Below are 25,940 nucleotides of genomic sequence, written 5' to 3'. Positions count from 1 at the left end.
ATACAAACAGTCCTCCTACCTTTAGCAGGTAAACTTGGCAGTCACTGGCATAATCATACTCCAGGCCATCAAAGGTATAGTAGTGTCGATCTCCATAAACAGTGCATACAGCAGGACAGGGGTAACTCGTGCAATTGAATACCCCTCTCCGACAAACACTGTAAAGAAAAGTAGAAATCGGTATCTTCTTTTTCTTTTTTAGGCCTAGAAGTGCAGAGCTATTATGTGGATTGCCTTTGAAGTTCTTAGTGACAGTGGTGGAAAAGTGAATTATAATGAATGAAAAAATCTTTTGTGTTAATATGAGTCAGGTTCTTCAGAAAAGATGTTGGGAACTTTCTGATATTAATGCTGTTCTTTTATTTCCTTTCTCTTTTTTTTATTGTCCATTTCCTTTCCTTATAGTCCCATGTACTTAGTGTTAAATTCATACTGCAAGCTATCCAGCTCCCAAGAAGGAGGCAGTTTATCACTGTTATATATTTAATTTCCCTTTTTTCTCCCTGGTTCTCTTTTCTGATATTCTATTTCCAAAGATGTGTGGAATCAAACATCTGATCTTGATGACTTTTTAACTGAAGTTACAAAAAAAAAAAAAAAAAAGATACTTAAAAACTGAAGTTATCTTTGTCTTCCTTTTCAGATGAGAAGCTCTGACATAAAAGTTTTTCAACTTTACCTAGACTTTGATTGAGATTAATAAAAGATATTTCCTCCAACTATCTTTAACAAGCATAAACATTTTTTGATTTTCAACATACTCACTGTGTTTTTATGTCATTTTCACTGCATGACTAGACAAGTATGCAATATATATGCCACTCACCAGGTGTAACAAGGCGTAGCTATCACTTCTCCTGATAGAAATTCCCTATCCTTCCAGGTGCATGGACAACTGTCAGGAATATAACACTTCCCTCTATGCTCAGCCATCCTTTAAAATAAGAGAATTACTTAGATTTAAAAAGTACATTCACAAGTACATCAATACGGCTCAATAAGCAAGATTAATAGTTTTTTCTATGACATCTTGTAAAAATTAATGTATTATTAACACTAATGCTCTCAAAAGCTAACTCCTTTGTCGAGGCCAAAGTAAAGAAGTAGGAAAAGGTGTCAAGGTGGAAGGTTGAGGTGGCAAGAGATCTCTGGAGATCATCTGATCCAAACACTCTTCTCAGGACACCTAAAGTCTGCTGCCTGGGACCACATCCAGCCAGCTTTTGAAGCTTTCCAAATTGGGAAACAGCTATGCTTGAAATCTGTTCATCACTAATGTTGAGTCATCTGCAAACATTACAAGTTCCTGGAAGGGGATTTCTAGTGGTCTCATTACACTGTTGATCTGTGCACAATCAATGTATTGTCAGGGGACCATAAACTACCATCCAGTGAAATAAAATCAAATACTGATTAAAAATGGTTACCACTCCATTTAAGATCAAATTGCAGCGATTTGCACAGCATATTTGGGTCTTCAAGTCTGAAGTGATAGTAGATGTTTTTAGCTATCTTACTTTGATTTGACCCCTACAGAGCTCAGTAGACTGCTTCTGAGCAACAAATCCAAATATGCGAGTAGAGAGAACAAAAACCTTGGCTAAGTTCAAAAGAGCAGACAGATTACAAAGGGGAGGATTGTACAGCCCAGCCTATAACCCTTCCCTTCTCCCTGCCCCATTAATACCATGAGCCTGACTAGAAATCTGGGTGAGACGATTACTTGCATAGTAAGCAAGAATACAGATGATTTAATTTATGGTTTTATGTCATGTTTGTTTCTATGTTCACATGATCTATATAATGTGCAAGTGCTAGGGGTCATCACCTGTCCATACAGCCCAATATAAAAGTTAATAAGACTGTGTGAGCAAGATGGGTATTTGGTGAGATACAGGAATCATGATGTCAGGATGGAGAAACTGTGGGACTCAAACTGAGGAAGCATTAAGGCATGAAGCCTCATTATAATAATAAGAAAAAGACTCGGAGAGATGAAAGCATGCTGGCCTTTTAAATGTGACCCTGTATTTTCAAAAATGTATAGCGCAATAGTTTCAAAATTAGAGTCAAACTGTGGAAATATGTATTAAGCTGCCCAAGCTTACCCGGGGGGGCAAATACAGCCACTGGCACAGGGTGGCGAGGGGACACAGGAGAAGTTCATGGCAAGGTTCGCACAGGAGATCCCACAGTTCACACCCGCTGCTGGTAATCCAGGCACAGGAGATCTGCAGTTGTAGTAGATTTTTCCTTCAGGGCATACGTGAACTTCAAAATGGAAATGCAGATAAATGAGATCAGATTATCTTTCCTGCTGTTTTCTACTTCTTTTAGTTCGCAATCTTTTTATTTTAATACACATTTTGCATGCTGTATAGTATTTGTAAGAATGCATTCCAAGTAAAAGTCTACAGCTTAATCTGTATTACAAAAATATATAATTGATACCTGTTTTAGTGTAAAAAAAAAAAAAAAAGCTTGATATTAAACATCTGGATCGATGCACCCTGGATCAGATACACAAACAACCATTCATAAAGATTAAGTCTTCATACTCCAGGTAGACAGGACCTTTAGAAATTGCATAGTTTACAGTGTACTGAAATCCCTTCTGAATGCCCTAGAAATTCATTTAAATTTTACTTGTTAAAAATCAAGGTCCTAAAATTTAATAAATATGGATGTCAAACCTAAGTATAAGTATTCCCAAGAGAAATCCTGACCTACACCCCACAGATAAAAAGATCAAGTGACAAGTTATTATATATTTTAAACATACACAAAAAGACTTGTGCTCCTAAACTCCTATTTAGAGATGCTGTGACATTGTCCCATTGTCAAAAATATTATAGTACATTGTCCCAATGTCAAAATTATTATAATAAAAGGAAACAAAATATTATTCAGCATCAAAAACTTTGTGCAACTTTTCGACACAAAAAGAACGTGAGTTACCTGTGTTTTCTGAAGTAGCTTCAATACAGTTTACTGTTCCATTCAAGCACTGGCTGGTTAAAAGAAAATCAAACCCATCTTTATTCTAGGGGAAAATGTATGTAGTCACCACATTAAAAAACATAATAGACTTAACCCAATTTGAAATGATTAAAATCTGAAATACGTCCAGCATTTTGATGGTAATTCTGAATGCTGATATGTAACGAGGGTCCAGACTTGGAGTTTAGGTACTACTTAATTGCCTAAGTTTCATGAATACAGAAAAGAAGCTGGGTATTTGAGCTTCTCTGGATAATTAGGGATAGGTGGATCAGGATGCTGACTGTGTTACACAAAACTTATCTCCCTTGGTGAATATAGAAGGAAACAGCATGTAAATTGTGTGTTGCAGAGAAGGCAGAATGCATGGCTTTATGACTTCGCTGATAAAATGCAGAATTGCAGGAACACAAAAAAAAAAAAAAAAAAAAAAAAAATCTCATTAAAAAAAAAAAAAAACAGAGCATAGGAATGGTAGAAAATGAAGCTCCTATGATAATTTCTTCAGTTGAATAACTACAAAGCTGCAGATGTAACAATTATATATTATATACTACTATATGTTATATATTACAAGACTCAGCAAGAGCCAGCCTTGACACTTGGGTTGCAGATATGTTTCTTAGTAGCTGATTAAGAGTATTCCTTGTAAAGTGAACACATTTGACTGGGAAACCTGGGAGGTTTCTCCACTTCTCTCACTGAGGTCAGGATTCCATCACAAATTAATAATACAAAAGGACACAAACATAGATCTCAGCAAGTCTTTGTTTGAAAGATTTCCTAAAATAGAATCACACTGCTTATTCTTGTCTCATTTTGCTATCATAATGCGCCCAAATCTATGAACAGCACTGCAACCTGGATGTATTTATTTTGAGATACTCTTTAGCTCCTTGCTGATAGAATCTTCCTGGTATTACCTTTTTAAAATAAGTGAGTATGCAATACAATTTCTATTAAGCTACCTATCACTAAGTGTGTAATACAAGCAAGATCTTGATACAACAGATCTTCATTTTATGTGAAAAAAAATCTCAAGTCTCTTGAGATCTCAAGAAAGATTTTACTCAAAAAACACTACTCAAAAGAGATGTTGAGTAGCATACACAGAAGATTAAACCCTTGGATAATCAAACCTACCAGGAACCTGTTGGCAAGGGAAGGATTTCTCCAGGCTGTAGGACTTTGCCCTTATGATGACAATGACAGGCAGATCTGTCAAAAGAACATTCATGCATATAGATTCAAAAGTAAAATGAAATGTGATTCAAGGACAATCGATTTATCAGTCTATTATGATAAGAAAACCTAAGCCCGCTCTCATTTTTTTTCCCTAAGTACTAAAAGCAAGCTTTTTAGGCAAAAATTCTTTCCAGGTTTTTAAAATATTCATCACCATTCTGCACAGCAGTGTGAAATATCTTCTCTGAAGTGTAGTTTACATATTGAGGGAAATAGCAGAAAAACAATTTTCAGCCTTGCTGGAAAGATGTGCCTATACTTGTATTCTATTTTCAGATGACTTACATTGACACACAAAAGTTGACTGACTCTTCAAAGTATTTCCCATCCGGACAATTACAGCCTTCCGCACAGTCATCACCACAGATATTTGCCATAGAAAGCGAAGCACAGGAGTGTTTACAAAAAGAAGAGCACTGATGATAAAGCATACCACTGTGACACATCACAGCTGGAGAAAAGAGAGAGGGAAAGGGAAGAGCAAACAACATATTGTCAAAACATGAAAGACAAAAAAACAAGACAATATATCGTAGGAGATCAAGGCAGCAATGCAAAATGATCTTTTGCTGTTCTGGAATGAGTTAAAATACGTGACAAAAATCTACTGTTCTACTCATTTCCAAATTTAAAAATGTTCATAATGGCCTTAATGTTAGAAAAAATCCTTAGCTGGACGTAGGCAGGGTATATTTTCTGCTTCTGCATAAATGTGTGAGTGGTGTGTGTTTATTTATCTCCAGATTCAGACTTTCAAGTGAGGAAAAATTGTCCAGTCAAAATTAAGGCATTACCCTATAATCTAGAAATTCCCTATTTTAGTCCCTGCTGTACCACATATGCTATGTCCTGTTTGTCATACCCCTGCCCACTCTGCTCTGCATGCCCCAGAGAGCCCCTTCCAGCCTGTATCACCTTCCCTTGGGGAACAGCCTTGATTCTGTTGCCCCATGATGCTGTTAGCACTAGCTATAGCCATGCTGACCACTGTAGCCTAATGTGGGCTTCCATATGACTCATATGTCTAACATAAAGGCTACTAGTATTCTCCTCTGAGCATGTTGTTCGACCTTAGCACAACTCTAGCTTCCACGAAAGAGACATTAATGGCTGCATTCTGTTAAGCCAATTACATCTCTAAAATTTTACATGTTTTTAAAAAAGTCTCCATTCTGGAGACATCACTCACCACAGTAAGAAATATGAGATCTGAAGTCCACAAAAATGCCATGCTTGCCACAGATGTAAGCATAGTGTGCAAGAGAGTTACACATACAGCTGCTGCCACATTTGCAAGCATCAAAGCGACACATTTGGTAGTATAATCCTGGACTGATGTAGGCATGACAGGGAGCAAAGACTTCTTCATTGATGATATCACAGTAAGCTGCATATCCAACTAAGAGAAGGTGACATTGTTTTTTACAGATCCACATTAATATACCAAATACTCGAATAGCGCAGACATAAACACAAATACAATTGATTAGTTGAGCAGTAAGAATTTCTATACAACACGTTTCTTGAAAGTTTTATGGTTTAAAACTATTATTGTAAGCAACCCACTCAAAAACAAACTCTATTTAAAATAAAAATAACAAAAGCAAACAACAGCAACAAAAAAACAAAAACAAACAAACAAACAAAAAAAAAACAGTTTTGCCTTCCTATACTAATATGGGAAACATAAATGGAAAACCAATGTATTTCAAAACAGTTAGAAAAGTACTCCAAAGCTTGGAATATTGTTTCTTCCCACTTAATGTTTCATTTAGCTTTGAAATTGGTAATGGCCATATTATTACTGGTATGCCAACTCAGCAAGCATTACAAACTGAAGCTCAAGGGTGTGCAAGCCCCAAGCTGGTAATAGACCCTCTAGTACCAACAGACCTTCCTTCTACCACACTGGTGGAACATCTCAGGGGCACTGTAGTGTGAATCATATTTAAGCCAATTTTGCTGCTGAAAAGCATCTGTAGCCCATCCCATCTCTCTTCATTTCCACATATACATGCTGACTCAAGTGTTTCAGGAGTTATCATTAAACAAGATTCAAGAAGTAAACATGACTTGATTGAAAAATAGCCTGACGAAATAAGTGAAAAGTAAAGATTTATTTCCCAGTTTCATGAGGTTCAGAACACAACAGGCCTGAAATCTTGATTGTGCTGGCTCAGCGCAGGTGGTGCCATGGAACAGCACCACACAGCTAAGGAATGTTTTTTCAAGAATCACAGGAAAATGAAGGGTAGAAGAGACCCCCAAAAGCCATCTAGCTTATCCTCCTGCTCTAATCAGCTTACGTACATGTCAAACTCCATCATCACTGAGGAAACACAAATCTGAAGGAAAATCATGAAGTATCTTGGAGAGAGCTAACTTGGCTGAGATGTACTGTTTTAGAAGATAGCCAATGCTGAAGACACAAAAAGCCTTATAATGGGCCATGTTCTCAAAAGTTTACGGTTATTCTGGGCTCACTCCCACAGGCTCTAAGCATGGCCAAATCCCACATCCTTGTTTCTGAAACATTAAAAATTCTGCCAGAGTTGGCAACCAATCTCTGCTCATTGTCTTCATTAATTGAAAAGAATAGCAACGCAGAGAAAGGGAGACAGTGAAAGTTGAACAAAAACTTGGGCATGTCAACAAGCCAAAAATAAATCTTTAGTCAAGAATTTGGTTTATGGGGGAGAGCACAGAAGGAGGATAAAAAAGCATTAAAATAAAGTTTAGATAATCACAGAGAAGACACACACAGGACTTCTGATCCGAGCGCCATCTAGGAGAGACTTTGTTCCATGTACTTTCAAGCAGTAAAAATATTATTCAGTCCTCTAAGCTGGAAGAATTTGCAAGACTACAGGGTGTTCTGCTTAACATTCTTTACATATTCATGACAGCACAATGTAAGACTTGTAGCCAGCATGCAAAGCATTAAATGTTCACCTAAATTATTTTAGTTTCCACACTGAATGAGTAGGAACTAAAATGTCTTTACTAAGATATGAGAAGAAAATAAAGAGTGTGCATATAAATCTAAAGTATAAGCATAATTAATGACGATATGAAACTCATTCACAGAGAAAAAAAATCCCATAACAAAATGATGCAAATAATTCCATATGAAAACATACTATTTTGCTGATTAATGTTGCAGGGATCAACAACAGGAACATTGACAGGCACAGAACAAGCTGAGGAAACCTTCCATGCATTGGCATGAAGTTGCGGGGTCCCTTCTATCATCCCTGCTGGAGAACTGAAAAAGAAAATATCAACACTGCAAACATTCTGATGACCTTCTGAACTACACACATGAAGACACAGGTAAATCAAAAAGCCTTAGATGCATAAATAATCAACATGTCACAGTAATTCTGTCTGTGAGGTACAAAAGTACAGAGAGCGTGTGAAGCTTTTTCCTCCATATTTTATTCATGCAAAAATACTCTTAACACTCAAAGTCTGTGATCCCTTACACTTAATGCAATTAACGAAATCAGTTTGAGGAGGCATTAATGAGAGAACAATCTGGCCTTTGTTATGGACTGTAAAAATCTAATGTGTTAGCTTATTACAGTATTCTAGAAGGTTGCATTTTGATGCTGTTTTTCACTAAATTATTTATTATTGATAGAAAAGCTTCAAGATATAATAGCTTGAAGAACTTTGGAGGAAATGAAGTCAAAGAACAAGGAAAGTGTACCCTTCTAGTTAAACTATTCCTGTGGTTAAGAATTACATTTTCCCACTAACTCAATTAGGTAAGGATGTGGATTCTCATCCATTCATTTTTCAGTGCTCATTTATTTGCTCTGAAGATGATGGAGCAATAGGGAGGAAAAAGAGTGCATTCAAAGAATATTGTGGTCCTATAGTCAATACATTAAATGGTTTAGAATGACATATCAAAATTTATGAGTTCAACATTTAGAATGGCTAAAGTTTTTAACTAAGAGATTCTAAATGGATTAGCTTAATAATAAACAAATTGATGAAATGAAAATATCAGGTTCAACAAGACTTTTCACTTGTTATTAAACACAGTTTAAATATACTGTATGCAGCTTACAGAAAATCATCTCTTAAATTCCCATTGTAAGTTCCACATAGTCCCAATGTCCTTCTCTTCCAGTTGATGTCAACTTGAACATAGATTCTCTCTCCATCTTTTGCAAACAGTATCTTCAAACCAAAAGTAGTTTTTAGTTGAACAAACAAAGAAGATATATTCTGAATTTCAATAGCTCCTGCAAGTAGCAAAAGAAAAAGCAGTCATTGAAACTTCGACATTTTTCCATTTATCCTTTAATTAAAACACATTTTGAAAACTCAAAAATAAAATGACAGATTTTGCACTATTTGATAATAATAGATAATAATCTCATGCCGGTTGGAAGGGACCTTAGAGATCATCGAGTCCAACTCCCGGGATTCAAGCCTCTGTGTAGCAGAGCGGCACTTCTACCATTTGCGCCACAGGGGGATTCGAACCTGGGCCCCGGTGTTGCGAGGCGGCATTCCTACTACTGCGCCACTGGGGCACACATAACCTATGTAGCCAAATAACCTCACAAATTTTCCATCTAAAATTATAAGACCACAGATCTTTTTCTTTACCAACACAAATCAGGTACTGAAACTATTGTCAACAGAAAAGTCTCACCATTCTGTATCAGTGAGTTATCCAGAGACCTTTTATATTTCTTCTTTCTTTCCTCTTTACAAAAATATAACACATGCATGACATAACAGCATGACTCTAGCAGTGAGAAGACACAATAAGATAGGACTTGTTTCTTAGCCCCCATTGATGTTAAAAGATTAATTAATAGATGTCTGTAAAGTTCATTGTTATCTTCAAATAGAAGGTTCTCTTACTACTATTGATATGACATCAGTATATCTCCTTCCCTACACTGTATGTGAACTAAGGTCCTAGCTAATTCCCAGCTTTCCTTCCCACCAAATACATGATGAAATGAAATGGAAATTTCACAGTCACAGCATTCATTCGGTACACACTGTTGGTCTACTTGCAGCTGCAGACTTTAATCAGGTCTGTCTTCACTCTCAGCCTCTACACACATACAGATACACAAACAGTGAAGATAAAATGCTCATGTAAGCTTCAAAACATTGTAAGCTGATAAGGCTTAATAGATAAACCCATTATCAAGAACACTACACCAAAATATTTGTCATAGATGATATTAGTTGTATACTCTGATGAGAGAAGATCAGTAGGGACTGATTCAAAAGATATAAAATAAAATTACCAGCAAAAGTATGAAGCAGAACTTTCAACATAATTAAAACTGAGCTGTGAAGCTCTGCTTTAGGAAGCTGCAAATGACAAAAGCAAAACTATGTCTAGAAAGTTCCAGTGAAGAAAAAAACTAGCTGCAGTCACAAACTCAGGATTCCCTAAGCTCCAGATTGCCAGGGGCTCAGAAAGGAACGGTGAAATACTACCTTACTATTAGAGAAAAGACTAAAAATTCAGTGAGAATATATTACTTTGAATAATCACTAGAGAGAGATGAAACATTGCTTTATCATTTCCACATTCAGAGCTTGATTTTGCAGCTTCCTTTCAAGGTCTATTTCTTACTAGCCTTATAAAAATTGTGATGTAACCTTCCTGAACTCACAAGACAAGACTGAAAGTGACAAAGACCCTCTGAGTGCATGGGCTCTATTCCATGTAATTTATTACAGAAAACATCAGTTAATTTTGATCTGAACATCAATAGCAAGATGACTTTCAGCCTCTTCACCTCTGTTTTTTCTTCCTCCCTCTCCCCTAAACAGAGGAAAACAGATGAGTGGAATTCCTATGCACTTAGGAAGATAAGAAATGCAAAGAAAGAAGGGTGTAATGAGGGACTCATTTCACCAGCTGGAAGAATAATTTCACAAGACAGATATAATTAAAATGCTTTGGAACTTATAAACAGAGAAATGCAAACCCAACTAAGTCTCTACGCCATGTATTTTCTTACCATTAATGTTAAAACCTTGGTTAGGACCAGTTTGGACTTGACCGTATCTTGTGAGAGTTACTTGTTTGCTCACATCATCTTCGAGAACTAGTGTTATAGACTCAATGCAGGCATGGTCAAAGTTCTAAGCAGAAACAAATTTCACCATCATAAAGATCACAAAGACAATATTAGCATGGAAAGCAAAAGCAAACAAACAAGAAAGAAAACAGTTGTATAGAAAGGAAATACTGTCATCAGGTAATTCAAGTGCAAACCACTACTCAAAACATTAAATGGAGTATCCAAAATTAAATGTGAAAAAGAAAAATGCTGCTTTTGCATATAAGAGTTAGGTGAATTCATTTTAGCTATTACAGCAGTCAAGCAGTAGCAGATAGAAATCTCCAAGTATTGATACTGGATTCCCAAAGTCAGAGCCCAAATGTAGCAATGAAGTGGAAAGAAACTACTGCACACTTGAAATGTCGTTCATCATCTCTGACTCCAGCCAAAAGAATTTAATTTCTCTAGAAATAGACTAAAATGATTTGTAAACATGTGACTATCAAAAAGAGGTGACATAAAAACCAACATCCATCATTTCAAAGTGCTATCCAGGCAAAATTTATGAACCTAGATATAGGACCAGAGCTGAAATATAACCAACTGATGTCAAACATCTTAAATTCTTCTGGGTCTTTGTGTTTTTACATGGAAATTTTTCAGACTGCCTAGAGCTGTAACTAGAGGTCACTTTCAGCAGCATCACTGTCTCTCAGTGACTACATGACCAACTCTGTCATCCTTGAGGCCACTTGAAATGCAAAACATAGGAGTCTCATCACTTATGAGGAAGAAGAGACATAAAGAAAAGCAAAGGTGCAGAGGTACCAACACATGGGCTCCTGTGAGGCACAGTCTGAGCTCCAAATTAAATATGCTAAAATATAACAAATACACATCTAAAATTATGAAGAAAAAAAAAAAACAACTCTTAATTGTGTGTTGTTGGTCAAGTGCTGCCAGCAAAAGCTTTTCTAAAGCTTGAGACACCTGCACACTGTCCCATGATTTTATTAATAATCTGGATAACTCCTCAGATTTAATCCTTCTAAAGTTGCAACAGATTTTATAAAGAACTATAAAACATGTAGCAATACAGCCACTTTAAAAAAGAAAAAAAAGCTGTCAATAGATTTCAATTCACAATATTTTTCTGCTAACATAACCTGATATTCTACAGTAGCACCTATGCAAAAATATCTGAAGCACATATACACTTCTGTTATGCATGTTCAATGAAAGCATGACTTACATGTCCACAAGGTGCTTTCTGTAAAGTGATTGTGAATTTGTTCTTTCCAGTGCCTTTCACTAAAATGTACTGGCAAATTCCAAGAAAAGTAAAATGACGTCCATCAAATGTTGTGAAATGGGAGTTACCTGTGACGGAGCACTCAGCTTGAGAGAAAAAAAGTTAAATATGAATGTTCATTTAATGTGTTGTTGTTCTGTAAATGAGAAATATAATACAATAAAAAATAATAATTCTCCCCTCAGAGCCTTAGTTTTTTTTACCTGTTACAGCATTTGAAATTGACATATGTTACATACACATCTTTCCATTGTATGCCATCTCATTTTTCAAACACCAGTGTGTAGCTTTGGTGCTATCTAGGCTGAGATGTGAGTCACTGATTCCCTAGAATACATGGAAAAGCTTTCTCTGTGTTACAGCTCTGAAGTCTCCTGTAATCTTCCTCATCATCTTTTGGCATGGCTAGGTCTGAAAGAGAGAGCCAGCTTCTTTCTCCTCCCTCACTGGTACTACAGCACTGCTTGTTGCTGCAGGCATGAAACTGCTATGCTTGAACATGTGGGTTGTCCTAAACTCCAGGTAAGCAGATACCCACTGTCTGTCCTCAGGGTGCCTCTACAATCTTGTTTTAGTTCATATCAGGAGGCCACTGTTGCAGTAAGTCTCCAGCAGATCCCCACTTACTGCACTTTGGTTCAGTTTGTGAGGTCACACCAAAGCACATAAGCTAGATTCCTTTTGGCTGAACTGCAGCAGGAGGCAATCTGTGGGAGCACACCTGACCCACTCCTACTGCTAACAGGCATTCATTCCTTAGGACAAGACTAGCATAGTCAGAACTGACCCCCTGCATGCACATACAAGATGCATGTGGGTTGGTACTCAGTGACAACATTTCATTCTACAGATCCACCTTCTTAAGATTTTTTCTAGTACCTAAACTAAGCTTTGTTTGCTAACTCAGTCATAGGAGATTCTTTAATTCATTAAAAAATAAAAATCTCTTTCACAAGTTTCATAGTATGATTTTGTTTAATGTACACAACTGTCAACTGTCAGGTTTCACTACCTGGTGATTTGTTTGTCTCAGCAACTCATTATCTTGATCTTTAAAGAGCATGATCTTTAAAGAGAAAGATCCAGACATGAACTGTTGCTACAAGGATGAAAACGGAGCACTCTGAGCAACAGAATGATGCTCCTATTCTCTGCATTACAACTGCATCTAGAAGTGAGGAGAATCTTTTCCACAGCCCACTGCACAGACAGTGCAGCAGCTGTCTGTGGAATTAGATACACATCCCAAAGCATATAAGTAGGAAGTAGAATAAAATGTGTGAATGTAACATGTTGGAAAGGGAAAGAAATAGGAAAAAGCAAGGCAAGTACAATCAGGCAGTTAACAGTTTTGCCTCAGCTGTCCGATTGCTACTGGATATTCATGAGCTAAATCTTTCTTCTTAAAATAGCATCTCAAACCCTTGGATCACATTTGAGTCTGTTGTCTTTGGAAAAGCGTATCCCCTGTGTTCACAGAGGAAAGGAAAGAAATCATGAAATACAGATACCTGGGCAATCGTGATCAGTACAGTTCCAAATGCCACCAGTACAAACACTAAAAAGAAAAATCACAAAATACAGAAATTCAGTGTTCCAATATTTATCATGATAGGACCTATGAACTAATTAACAGATCTTGAATTCACTGTTTCTGTAGAACTGTGGATTTTGGTAATACACAAAGCCCAGACCATAAAGCATAAATATTAACTATTCTTTGACACCTGAGCACGGCTATGATGTTAAACTAACCACAGGAAACAGTAACAGATAGAGGAAACACATATCTGAGGCTTTCACATACCAATTACTACATTCTTGCTCAATTTTTGAGCCTACAGGGAAGGCAGTTCCATGATAAATACAAGGACAATTTGACACGGAGATACAAGTTCCATTTTCCATAATGAGACCTATAGGGGAGGAAGTTAACATTTGAGATAAAAGAAAAGTTAATAGACTGTGGTTGCCCCATCTTACTCAAACATTCAAATCTGTCAGAAGGCAGCTGGGGACAAGTATCACCTAGTGACTGCAGAATGCTCAGAGAGTTCAATGCTTTAGCTCTCTCACAGAAGTTTTCATTCTGAAAGGTTGTTTTACGAAAAACGTTTGCCTAAAGTACGTAAGCTTCTACAGACCCAAAACCAAAATGGTTTTGATATTATATAATATCTAGCCCTTTCATGATTGGGCTGCTCATTGACCAGTTCCTAATTTTCATTTAGTCCAGATCGCAGGAAGATTTCTTGAACAGTGTGTATGATATATTCCGTTCAAACAAAACCTCTTTTGCTTCAGAAATAATTCTAATAAAGTTGATTAAACCTATGCTGTGCTTCATTGTAGACAGCATTAGTGATGGCCCTGGATTTTAATGATATTTTACTCTATGCCATCATATTCTCTGTAAATATTTAGAACGTAATAAAAAGCAGAATCACAGTTAGAAAACCAAAAACTGAAACAACTAAAACTATTCCTATTCTCTGGCTTTTAACTTTAAGCACAGTTTATTTAGACAACTTTATTACAATGCTGGATATTAACTTTGCAAATATTTTTCACATAAAATTAACAGTACTCACCATCCGGACAGTAACATCCATCTAAGCAGTGCAGGTTGCTGCCAAGACAATCTTTTTCAAAGGTGCAAGTTGGTGGACAACAGCTGATACAATCACGGTGTACAAAGCTGTCTTCACACTTCTCAGCTAGAAAAAGAGCACATTACATTGTGCTTTTGTGCAATTTCTCTTTCCATTCAGGAGAAGTCTTATCTCACTGAATAAATAGTTGTGCAACACTTCTGGTGTAGGTGATTATCAAGATTAGGTAGAATGGATTGTTTGAAGAGGTTCTAACTGATGAACTGCAGTGAATCTCTCATCACTATTTAAGCCTGTTTATCAAATTCTTCTATCACCTCTCCACTACAAGTTATAGCTCCTGTAACATGGGAATGTGCTCATATCTCAATTAGTTCAAATTTCTTTGCATGTGACTGAACTATAATTGATAGCCAGCAGTGATGATGAGAAGGAGCTGCATTCCCTTTATTCATTCTGTTATAAAGCTGGTAGAGGCTGAAAGGTCAGCTGGAAACAGTGACGATATCAGATCCCCACAGATGTTTTTTCTTCCTTGTGGAATATGATCAACTTACATGAAGCTTCAAAGCAATCTGCACAAATGTGAATTTGGTATGTATCTACATGAGATCTCAATGGAATTAAAATAATCCTCAAGCAAGTCATTGACTTCTTTGTTCTCTGTCAGTAATGAAGCTGGCTGATCTACTTCAGTGTAAGGTTTGAGTCCTGTAGCGACAAATGTTGTTAAAATGGAATTACTTGAAAAGGATATCTGGTGGTATTTCAAATATCATACAGTATGCATTAATGAAGAGTCTTACTACAAGCAGGAAAATCATCCCTCCAGTCACGCACAGGGGACCCAGCATGGGAACATGCTCTAGCATACTCTGTCACCGCTCTGCAGTATGTTTCATCATCATCCACCCTGAAATGATAAAACAAGGGAGTAATCACAAAACTTAAATCCCCCCTACAAATCAGTGCCATGGGAGACTGCTCAGAATACTTCACTCAGCTGATGCTGCTGTCCTAGGGTATGGTGAAAGAAAAACATAACCTTGTCATTAAGACAATGGACAGTTCGACAATACAATTCAACAATTGCCCAGAAAGGCAACAATGTAGTTCAGCATTAGAGGTCAAGAATGCAATCGAACAGTTGCCCACAGAGGACACTCCCACACCAGATGTGTTCAAGGCCAGGCTGGATGGGTATTCTAGCAACAGGATCTAGTAGGAGGTGTTCCTGCCAGGAGGTTGGAACTACATGATCTTGAAGGTCCTTTGCAACCCAAACGATTCTGTGATTTTATGATAATAACAAGATCCATGTCTTTACCCTCTCCTTCCTGCCTGGTATGGGAACTCTCACCTACACTGATACTTGGACCAAATGTCCTTTATCAAGTTCAAGTTTCTAACTCAAACTCAGTCCTTGAACTTAGGTGAGTAGAACCCTGTTGTTAGACTTCTGACCTTGCTGCTTAGCAATAGAAGCATTATCTATCAAATACTGTAGACAAGTTCAAAGAGTTACAGTGCAATCTTGGGCAAAGCCATTATCTCTATAATAATCTATACAGAAGAAGCTGGATAATCCATTTCTGCCAGAGTCAAGTAAAGAGATATTCATCAGTATTTAAGTAACCTCAGATTTTACCCAGATGTAAGTTACATAAGGCAAAATACTACCATTTGTTTTACTGTGAAAACCCAACAATTCCTATCACTCTCCATGAAGGACCTGATGCCAAAATGAACTAGTCATAATAAGACATTTCTGTTATAAGCATGACCAGGACAGATTAGCTGAGTTTGTCTTTCAGCACAAAAGATCAAGCTTCCAAAATTAATGGTCTTGAGAATATATTAAATTGCATTTGTATTCTGCTTTCAGCACATCTGTTACCAAATCAAACACCGCTATATTCCTTGTTACAGTGATCAGTTTCTCCCAATTCTCTTTATCTAATCCAATTAAATGGGTCTTAATAGAAAGAATACTTGGCATATGAAATGGCCCCCCTTTATAAACTGACACTAAGCCACAAGAAGAGACCTCTTATAAGCAAAATAAGCCTAAATTAATTAGGTCCTCAGACACAGAAACTTCCTTCAAGGTTTTTAACATTCACACAATTCACATTCAGCACACATGTCCATTTCAACAAAAATCAAAACCTCCTTAATGTCGTAACACTGACAATATCACATTTGAAAATTTGCTTCTCATTATGCTTCTTTTACTCCTTAACACCATGACACTAAATATCGCATCTTAAAATTTGCTTTTCGTTATTCTTCTTTTGACAGAGGAAAAGGCACAATAAGCTCCTGAGTTACACTGAGACTATGCAGAGGCAGATCAGCTCTTCTCTTAGTGGAATTAATGTACAGAGCATCAACTGCAGAAGAAACACTTAGAGAACTCACTTACAAACTCAAATTCTTCCATATTCACTTGATGGAAGAACAAAACTCAAAATTCATTGAAAATGAACTAACAAGTTGTAATGGATACTACTGCGTGATTCTTGCTTTTAGTCTTGTGAACCTTTCTGTATGCTTTTGATTAAATTGATGACAATCTGAGGTTATAATAGTACCTGGCACAGTTCCTGTTATTTATGACAATTGCTTCTTAGTCATAAGACCTTCTCTCCCATGTGTTTGTCTAGTCTTCCCTTGAATTCATGTAGATATCTAGCAACCAAACTCTCTCTTAACTGAGACACAGGTTATGTGTCCTCTAGCTCCACAGAAAATCACCCACTGAAAGAAACACCATCTCTTTCATTTTGAACTTATTTAGTTCCTACTAACTTCACTCAGTACTGCTCAGTTCTTGCCTCAGAAAAGAAAATATTCATTTCATGCATCAAAGTAAACAAGAACTCCATTCTTACCTGCAAAGATCATTCATACAGCTAGAAATATAAGAATATGGATCTATGCTCTCGTGACAGCTGAGAAAAGGAAATTGTAGGAATATTTGGCACTTGAAGAATATATCCTGTGCATTAAGGAAAATCAGTAAACAATAGTTAGAAAATACTTTCTGAACAAGCATAATTATTTTTAGCTTTGATGATCTAATCTAGGGTCCTTCATACTCCCATTAAAGCTTGAGAATCTCAAGTCTCCATTTATTATGTGTTCTCTACTATTCTTTCTAAAATTTGTTCTCTCTAACTACAGTGGCTTGATTACATACTGCTCCTAAGCTACTTGGCATGACAGACTGCAAAATGACCATAAATGTATTTCATGTCAATCCAGGAGCTGAGCACGGTATTCTGCAGTATTTCATAATTTCCAACAGAATGAGCTGTATGATGCCAGAATTGGAAACTCAACAAAGAGCTCTACCAGCAGACCTTTACCACTTGGCACATCCTATTGGAATGCTTGTACTTTTATGATAAATTGAAGATCTTTGGACATTCTCTAGCAACAGCCCTGACCTGAATCTTTTCAAAGCCTCAATGCTGTTGAGATTTTTTTTCTATACCGTTTATATTACTAGATTCTTGTACTATCACAAGGCAGGGAAGATTTAAAGTAATGATAATAATAAAAATAATTACTGCAAGATTAATTTACCTCAGTGGATTCTGCGTTAGCTGAGCAAGGACTGGAAAAATCTAAGGCAGTAGGTACACAAGCTGCACCATCTGAGATTTGCACAGCCCAGCTATTTCCAAATTCAGCAATGTCTTCTGTATATTCACCTCCTGTATGATAAGAGCACCCAGAAGAAAGACTGTCAGCACAAGCTGAAAAGATGTCTTGGATATTTTTGAATGTGTTTAAAAACACGTGTTACTTCAGATGTAGGTATGCATAGAGTAGGTAGAGTTTAGAAAAAGCTGATTTTTCCTTTTTAACATTAGCCAATATTTATAACACATTTAGATGAAAATTATATACATATGTATGAGGCAAATATTCTTTTTAAATAAAATTAATGACACTTTTATAATAAATATACAAATAAGAACTACTGTAACACACTGAATGCTTAAGAAAAAATACATTTCTTTAAAACAGTTTAAGATTTTCGTCATGTTTCACAATGGTCAGTTAGCACTGTTATCTCATTCTCTTTCCCCTGCTGCAGAAAACCCCTATGACAAACACAATACTTGCCCAATTCTCCTAACAGCATGAGGATGGGAGAATGAATGAATGAGATGCGTGATTGGAAGTCATGGCAACAGACACATAAGAACATTCAAGAAGGTTGTGGTAAAGGAACAAACCCAAAATTCCCATATTTTTGCAGCAAGAACAATGTATTACATTTTCTTTATGTTCTTAAGTATGCTAGAGTGAGTTTACTGCCTCCACTTTAAAGAATCATAATTAATATATATGTATCTATGTGATTGTTAACTACACATTGGTGAGGAGATAGAATATTGGAATGAAATTAGTTGCTTCTTTTTCTTTTTCTTTTTTTCTTTTTTTTTTTTTTTTTTTTTTTGTTGTTGTTGTTGTTGTTGTTTTTAATTCATAGAACAGCAAAACTTAATTCAACTTCCTTCAGCACAAAATATACACAGTTTGACACTCTGGAATGTGGGAAGTCCAAAAACAAAATGATCAGATATTCGTACTTGGGTCTGCACAGATAAACAAAGCTAAACCAAGCTAGTTTACTTAAGAGCCAAGGAGAATTAAAACTTTTCTCCTTTTCTGACATAATTCTGAAAACCCTTCCCAAACTTAAAAGGCTGATTTTCATCTAGAAGTAAACCTGTCAATACAAACCTGGTTCTGCAGAAACATTAAAGTGATTTTATTCTCATTTTGATGTGTCTTGAAAAAAACATTCTAAGTCTTAAAAAAAAATCCCACTATACAAAATCACTGCCCTTAAAATGGTTTTACGCACAAATGGAGTCCCATGTATTAAGGCAATATAAAGATGGTATGAAAGATGAAGGAAACTGAAAAGGAGTTGATTTTTTAAACTATGCTTTGAAATTGATACTCCACAGCTTCGTTATGTAAGACAATGCAAACAGGGCATTCAGACTCTGTCAGATTCAGGATAGATGTAAGAACTGCCTTTACAGTAATGTGGGAATAGTACAGTCAGGGGAGACAAATCATCATCCTAACTGATTCCAGAAATTGAAACATTTAGAAAAAAGTTGCAGCTTAGAAGCAATTTCAATTTAGTAGTCTCTTCATGTGAAGACAGCAGAACATCTTGCATTGCAAAGAGTCAAGGTACCAAGGTTACCATACAACTGGTTCAAGTCTGAAGTAATTCACAGTGCTCTGGATTGTACACTACAATAATACTGTCACTTCTGACAAAGAGAAGTGCCAGAAGAAATGACAGTGGAAAAAACATGTAGCTCTGAAGTTAAACAAAGAGCTGTCATACTTGAAGGCATTTATAACAGAGAACACATTTAAAAATGCTGAGAAATAATTACTTTTAAAGAATTTGTGTGAATTCATTATCTCTTCTGAATTACCATTTAGGTATGAAACAGTGAACCCACTTCTTTCATAACAAAAGAAATACTAGGAATTAATATTGGGCAGATTTTTTAAACAGTGCAAAGACATGCAGACTGCTTTTTCCATCATTCAAAATGTCAAACACCTCCTGCCTATCAACCATAATGAATGGAACAAAACAGAGCAGGGGAAAAAAGTTACAGTCAGATAACCTTTGTGACTTGACAAAATGTAGGGTCATGGGATTTGATTCTCTCAGCAATCAATGGTAAAACAGTTCTATCTTTATTTTTATCAGACTGAATTCCTATGCTTGCTCTTTCTTCACATTGGTTATGAGTAGGACAAAAGTTTCTAGAAAGCACAACTATTTAGAATTACAAAGATTACAGAATATTCTACCAACTCAGGAAGTCACTTCTTACTCAGATGAGGCAATTCACCATACAGGGTTCTAGGAGGCCCTTGATGCAACATACCAACAGAGATATGAGGAATTTTCTGGAAAATGCTTTTAAATGTAAATATTTCAGCTCATATTTTTATGGCAATGTAAACAAATGACTCAACACGGTGTTTTTCCCAAATATTAATATTTTGGCTTTTCACTCCTTCCTCCATTCTTGAACATAGAGAAAACCACAAGCATTTGCTTATTTATTTATTATTTCAAGGCACTTCCACCAGCTAAGATAAACATACACCAAGTACTTTGCTGAGCAATAAAAGGCTTAAGCATACATATAAATAGTTTTTTGATTTGGGATTTTTTCCCTTAACATCTTGACTGGCAATGAAGAATAGAGCACATATTCTATTTTCTATTGAAATGAGGACTTTCTTTTCCTGCATAATAGATTTCAAGTGAACATGGAGCTGCTTACACGAGGTAAGAGTGTATTTCCTAGCTATTTACTTACTATTTTGCAGTATCAGGTCATCAGATTTATCACCATTAAAATTTCCACAAAGGCCACATGGTTTTCCGTGATGATCTTCTGTCAGCTTAATATAAATACCAGAGTTTCCATCCCAAGCAAGAGAAAAACCAAAGGTGGTTTTCACCAGAATATAGTCAGCCAATCTCTCAAAGAAAACGTTTCCAACTGTCTGTGGCAACATTAATCTGAAAAAATAAACAGCTTACTTCAAAGATCACAGATGAAACAAGGTTAGTAGTAGGAAAAATACACACAGAACATCATCATCTAACTCAATACACCCTTTTTTCCCCATGTTTATACAGTCACTTCAGTTCTTCGTCATGTTTTTACTATCTATTCTTTACTATCTATTCTTATTTGCTTGTCTGTATTGACCATTACAAGTGAATGCTTTTCTGGTGTATACAAGTATCAGCTGTTCTGATGGTAACTCTGAAAGAATAATATATATTCATTTTCAAAGTTCAGCACAGGCACATAGAAGAATATATTACTTCATAAGCACCCTGTTTTGCATAAGCAGCTCTGTGACATTACTATCAGTGCTCCTGGTATGGTGAGCACTAGCAGTCCTTCTGGGCAAAGGATCAATCATCAGGTTTGCTGAACGCAAATAGAGGATTTTACAGTACAGAAGATACTCTTGAACAAAAATTATATATCATAGAATCATATAGTTTTTAGTTGGGAGGAACAACTAATGGTCATCTAGTCCAACTCCTCTGCAATGAACAGGGACATCCACAGGTAGATCAGTTTGCTCAGAGCCCCATCCAGCCTGACCTTGAACATCTCCAAGGATGAGGCTTCCCCCACCTCCATTGGCAACCTGTTCCAGTGCCTCACTATCATTACTATAGAAAACTTTTTCTAACATCAAATCTAAATCTCCCCTCTTCTGATTTGAAACCACATCTGGACGTAGTACTCCCACAGAGCAGAGGGTCCGGATCACCTCCCTTGCCCTTCTGGTCACACTTCTTTTGATGCAGCCCAGGACACGGGTGGCTTTCTGGGCTGCAAGGGCACATCACCAGCTTGTGTCTAGCTTGCCATCCACCAGCATCACCACATCCCTTTTGGCAGAGCTGTGCTCTATCCTTACAGCCCCAAGTTTGTAGTGATAGTGGGAGTTACAAGTAGGACAAAAGTTTCTATCCACAATCTAGGTGCAAGACCTGGCAACTGGATTTGTTGAACTGTATGAGGTTCACCTGGACCCACTGCTCAAGCCAGTCTGGGTCTCCCTCAATGTCATCCCATCTCTCAGGCATGCTGACTGCACCACACAATTTGGTATCATCCATAGTCTTGCTGAGGGTATGCTTGATCCCACTGTCAATGTCATGCATCAAGATGTTAAAGACCACCAGTCCTAGTACAAACCCCTGAAAGATACCTCTCATTACTATTATCCATCTGGACACTGAGCCATTGAACACCATTTTCTGGGCATGCTCTCACAACCAGTTCTTTGTCCACTGAACAGTCCACCCTTCAAATCCATGTATTTGGAGAGAAGGACATTATGGGGTACCATGTAAAAGGCCATAGTGAAGTCCAGATAGATGATATCAGTGACTCTTCCCTGGGTCATCCTTTCTACCCTTCTTAAAAACAGGCATTATTATCGCCTTTTTTCTTGTCACCAGGGACCTAACCTGACCACCATGACTTTCCAAATATCATTGAGAGTAGCTTGATGACTACATCAGATACCCTCCTTCCTTGGGCAAAAACCACTGCACAGTAATAATGTAGCATAATTTAATCCTAATCTTCCAAAACTGCTTCTGTTGGGGTGAATAGACTGATAGTACTTTAGTCATCATCCTCAGATGCTAATGTCTATATCATTATTACATCCAAATACATACCTTCTATCATGTTATGAAAGAATAACTTAAGTCTTTGAAATTTGCTGTACTTTATCAAACAGCAAAAAAATACTTAGGATAGTCTTGTACTATCTAGGTCATGTAGGGAGTGAATGCTCATTCAGGTATTACATGGACACAATTCATCCTCCCTCTCTTGTCAGTCCCAATTCAGAATAGCCAGGGGTCAGTAAAAATATGTAGTAAATTATGTTCCCTGTTTGACATAAAAAGCACTGACTTCTTGAACTCCAGAATTTCTGCAATAAAACATTTTAAAATGACCATTAGAACACTTACCTGTTTCCTTCCTTTCTTACTTCATGTCCTGAAATAGTTATTTCTTCTTGGTTTGAAAAAAACAAGCTGATCGACCTCTGACAAGAATACACAGAACCATGACAGTGAGGACTGTTATGAACCTTCAAGGGAAAGAATGTATGCACAGTTAGAATAAGTGTTTGTCATCAGTAATTTCACACAAGTTTTCATAAACACACATATGATAATTTACTTTTCTGTATGTTAGTCACCAAAGAGCTTTAGATAAAAATATTTAAATTGTAAAGAAGTCATTGTTACAAAAATATGCAAAACTAGAATTTTTGCACTAACCAATACTGCTGAGAAACAGTAAGTGTTTAACAGCAGGAAGTATCACAAGGTAATGGCTTAAACACTGAAAGAAATACTCAGGTATCTTACACAGATGAACTTCACACACAGACATTGTAGTAAGCTAGCTTATCACTGCCAGTGTAGAAGCTTGTTATACACACTAAAATATTTCTACAACTCAGTACGGGTCTGGAGGGGACTACTATGAGATACTAAACCTCAGCCCAAAGCCTGCATTCTCCCTGCCAACCGAGACTGGCACCAGCTGAACTAGAGCATACCTTACTAAAGCACTCAGGATTTGTTGAGATTTGAGAAAGTTCCCACAGATTATTGCAGGCATCTAAATTAAGTGCATTGTTAAAATCTGTTTTTCATTGGTTTTCCAGGACCATCAGTGGAAATGGAAAGCTCTTCTGAAATCTGACTGTCCCCATCATACACAGATAGGTTCCTGAGCCAGGGTATTGGCTCAACTCTCACATCAGCTCCTCAATTTGAGCACAGCAAGTGGTATTCAACCAGGGAGAGACCTGCAAAAATAGTGGGTCTCGAGGCTATGGGCAGTATGTGACATCCATGACTTGCTACCTTTGCAATTGGGATTCCACTGCTATCCCAGCCATCAGCATTGCAGAACATGACTCCTGTAGTGCAGGAACATCCTTGTCCCCAGAGATATTATGGCTTTTGCTGGCCAGGGTGAGCTCTCAGGACATGAAAACTGTCGGCTCAGATTTATTCTGACTGACTATTCATATGCTCTAACCAGCTAAACACTACTATGACCTTATGTGACAGTTTTCTTGGAGAAAGATGGGAGTTGTATTGTAAGTTTTCTTGACAGTGTTGTGAAGCTAAATAGATGAGTAACTGTGAAACACTTTGCCAATGTAGTAATAGGGGCTGTAATTAGAAACCAGCACTCTCACTTTTTCAGAGAAGATCTATTGGTAAACAAATACAGTGCTTACATATACACTAATCTTCCTAGGCTGACACTTAATGCTGCAAATAAAAAACAGTTACTGTTTCTTTGAGTGACATAAACCAAGCCAGTAAAAGCACTAAGGATTTCACATGTATCAAGAAAGTCATAATTAAAGACATAGTAAATGTTGCTAGTATTGAAAAATGGTTTCTCTGTAAACCTGGCCTAGAAAAAAAAAAAGGCATAATGAGCTTATGTCCTCTCCACACAGTCACTTTGTTTCAGAAGTAGCATAGGTAGCATAGCATTCTCCCTGATCTCAAACTCATTAGCTGTGGGTACTCAGCAATTTGAAGAGATTTCTAAAAAGAGTGCCTCCCTTACATAGGTCAGGATAAAGGCTTCTGAGCTGTTAAACTTCCCTGCATGACACAGAGGTAAGCCAAAATTAGAACACAAATCCCCAGGGAAACAGACTTTTCCATGAGCTGGGGGAGGCAGCTCTCCATCCATCCTAGTATGCCAGTGACTGCAGCTCGGGGCCTGCTACACTTGGCTGCCCAGCCACCAAGAAGGTGAAAGCTGTTTGAACTTCACTTAGCGATTCAATATATTCTGCAATCTGACAGCTAAAGTTTACTGAAGCTTCCAAGGCCCGCTTTAAGTCCCAATTTGCTACATGGGATTTCCCAGAGAGGAGAGAGCTGAGATCCTTTTTTAGCATAGAGGGAGTATGAAATACTATTTTTAATATACTGACTCTGTTGATTATTATTTCGTCAGTGTTTTGAGTTACTGCACACATGTTTAGACATTTTCCAGCAGCATAGTTTTGTATGTAATGCAGCAGTTTGATCTGTTTATTGTCTCTCTTGCTACTTTACTTATGAAATATAGGAATACTCAGTGTGTATTTCTAACATATGCTCACCCACTTACCCAAACAGTGTAATGTGGTTCTGGAGCACCGCAATCTTTTGCAAAAATATATGAGCAATTTCCCGGAAAGTAGTAGTAGATGCCATCAAACGTTTCAAAATGATATTGTCCCCATGATTTGCAAATCCCATCTCGGTCCTTACCGTTGTTAGGAACTGCAGAAAACACACTGAGTTTACAACAAGTGCAGTAATAAAAAATGTACAGGTGGCAAAGACATCTACAGAAGTACAAGGTTGGAAAGGAAGTAGGAGTTATGAACAAAAGGAATAACAAGGATGAAAGATAACCTGATTTATTTAAATAAAACACATTCTTAAAAACAAATCTTTAGAATGCAGTTTTAGTCCCACACAATCATTGGAAATTTTGGATTCACTTCACTGATGACATTTTAATTCTAAGTAGATGCAAAGGACTATTGAAGAGCTGGGATGATTCTTGGTATAAGAGATTCCAGAAACTAGTGCATTTAACAAGTCAGTTATTTTATTTTCAGTAAGTCGCTCCATCTTTCTATCAGTTGTGTGGTTAGTTAACTAGAAAAGGTGGCCAGCTGCTGATACATTAGACAGTGATCTATCTGTTGTGGTATCTATGACTCATCACAGTCCAGATGCTATAACCTAGGCATCTGTGATGTTGCTCTATATATTTCCCTTACACCTAATATCGTTTCAGTTCTCTTGTCTTCTAGTGGGATGTCTTCTAGTGGAATGAAGTTCTGCTACTACAAAAGGAATCACAAAAATTATGTTGACTATACTGTTTTTAAAACCTTCCCCTTATATATCACTTGAACACAAAACTTGATTTATACTTTGACCCCAGACTTACCAATTTGGCACCTGCTTCCTTTAGCTTGAAAGAACTGACAATCACAGTCACCTGCCTCTGTACAGCCTGCTCCATTAAGGCACTTTTGAGGACACAAGCCTGT

General features: G+C 37.0%; 1 protein-coding gene across 1 annotated transcript in view; it reads right to left on the bottom strand.

Moving 5' to 3' along the window:
* Positions 1 to 25,940, bottom strand: part of OTOGL (otogelin like) — an 83,763-nt gene that overhangs the window by 53,027 nt on the left and 4,796 nt on the right. The window contains exons 5-25 of the mRNA XM_085537683.1: positions 25,838 to 25,936; positions 25,001 to 25,155; positions 22,813 to 22,934; positions 20,612 to 20,817; positions 17,817 to 17,947; positions 17,120 to 17,226; positions 15,032 to 15,138; positions 14,205 to 14,330; positions 13,421 to 13,529; positions 13,125 to 13,171; positions 11,554 to 11,699; positions 10,257 to 10,380; positions 8,324 to 8,501; positions 7,386 to 7,510; positions 5,435 to 5,644; positions 4,531 to 4,696; positions 4,144 to 4,218; positions 2,959 to 3,011; positions 2,109 to 2,271; positions 827 to 934; positions 20 to 158 (exon numbers count right to left, since the gene is read on the bottom strand). Of these exons, the coding sequence (XP_085393809.1) occupies positions 20 to 158; positions 827 to 934; positions 2,109 to 2,271; positions 2,959 to 3,011; positions 4,144 to 4,218; positions 4,531 to 4,696; positions 5,435 to 5,644; positions 7,386 to 7,510; positions 8,324 to 8,501; positions 10,257 to 10,380; positions 11,554 to 11,699; positions 13,125 to 13,171; positions 13,421 to 13,529; positions 14,205 to 14,330; positions 15,032 to 15,138; positions 17,120 to 17,226; positions 17,817 to 17,947; positions 20,612 to 20,817; positions 22,813 to 22,934; positions 25,001 to 25,155; positions 25,838 to 25,936 (2,696 nt within the window). The remainder of the gene's footprint in view (positions 1 to 19; positions 159 to 826; positions 935 to 2,108; positions 2,272 to 2,958; positions 3,012 to 4,143; positions 4,219 to 4,530; positions 4,697 to 5,434; positions 5,645 to 7,385; positions 7,511 to 8,323; positions 8,502 to 10,256; positions 10,381 to 11,553; positions 11,700 to 13,124; positions 13,172 to 13,420; positions 13,530 to 14,204; positions 14,331 to 15,031; positions 15,139 to 17,119; positions 17,227 to 17,816; positions 17,948 to 20,611; positions 20,818 to 22,812; positions 22,935 to 25,000; positions 25,156 to 25,837; positions 25,937 to 25,940) is intronic.

This window comes from Coturnix japonica, chromosome 1, assembly GCF_054131305.1.
Source record: "Coturnix japonica strain WE chromosome 1, WE-NBRP24, whole genome shotgun sequence".
Classification (NCBI taxonomy): domain Eukaryota; kingdom Metazoa; phylum Chordata; class Aves; order Galliformes; family Phasianidae; genus Coturnix; species Coturnix japonica.
Note: the sequence above shows the minus strand (reverse complement) of the source record. Positions and strands in the feature narration are given on the sequence as shown.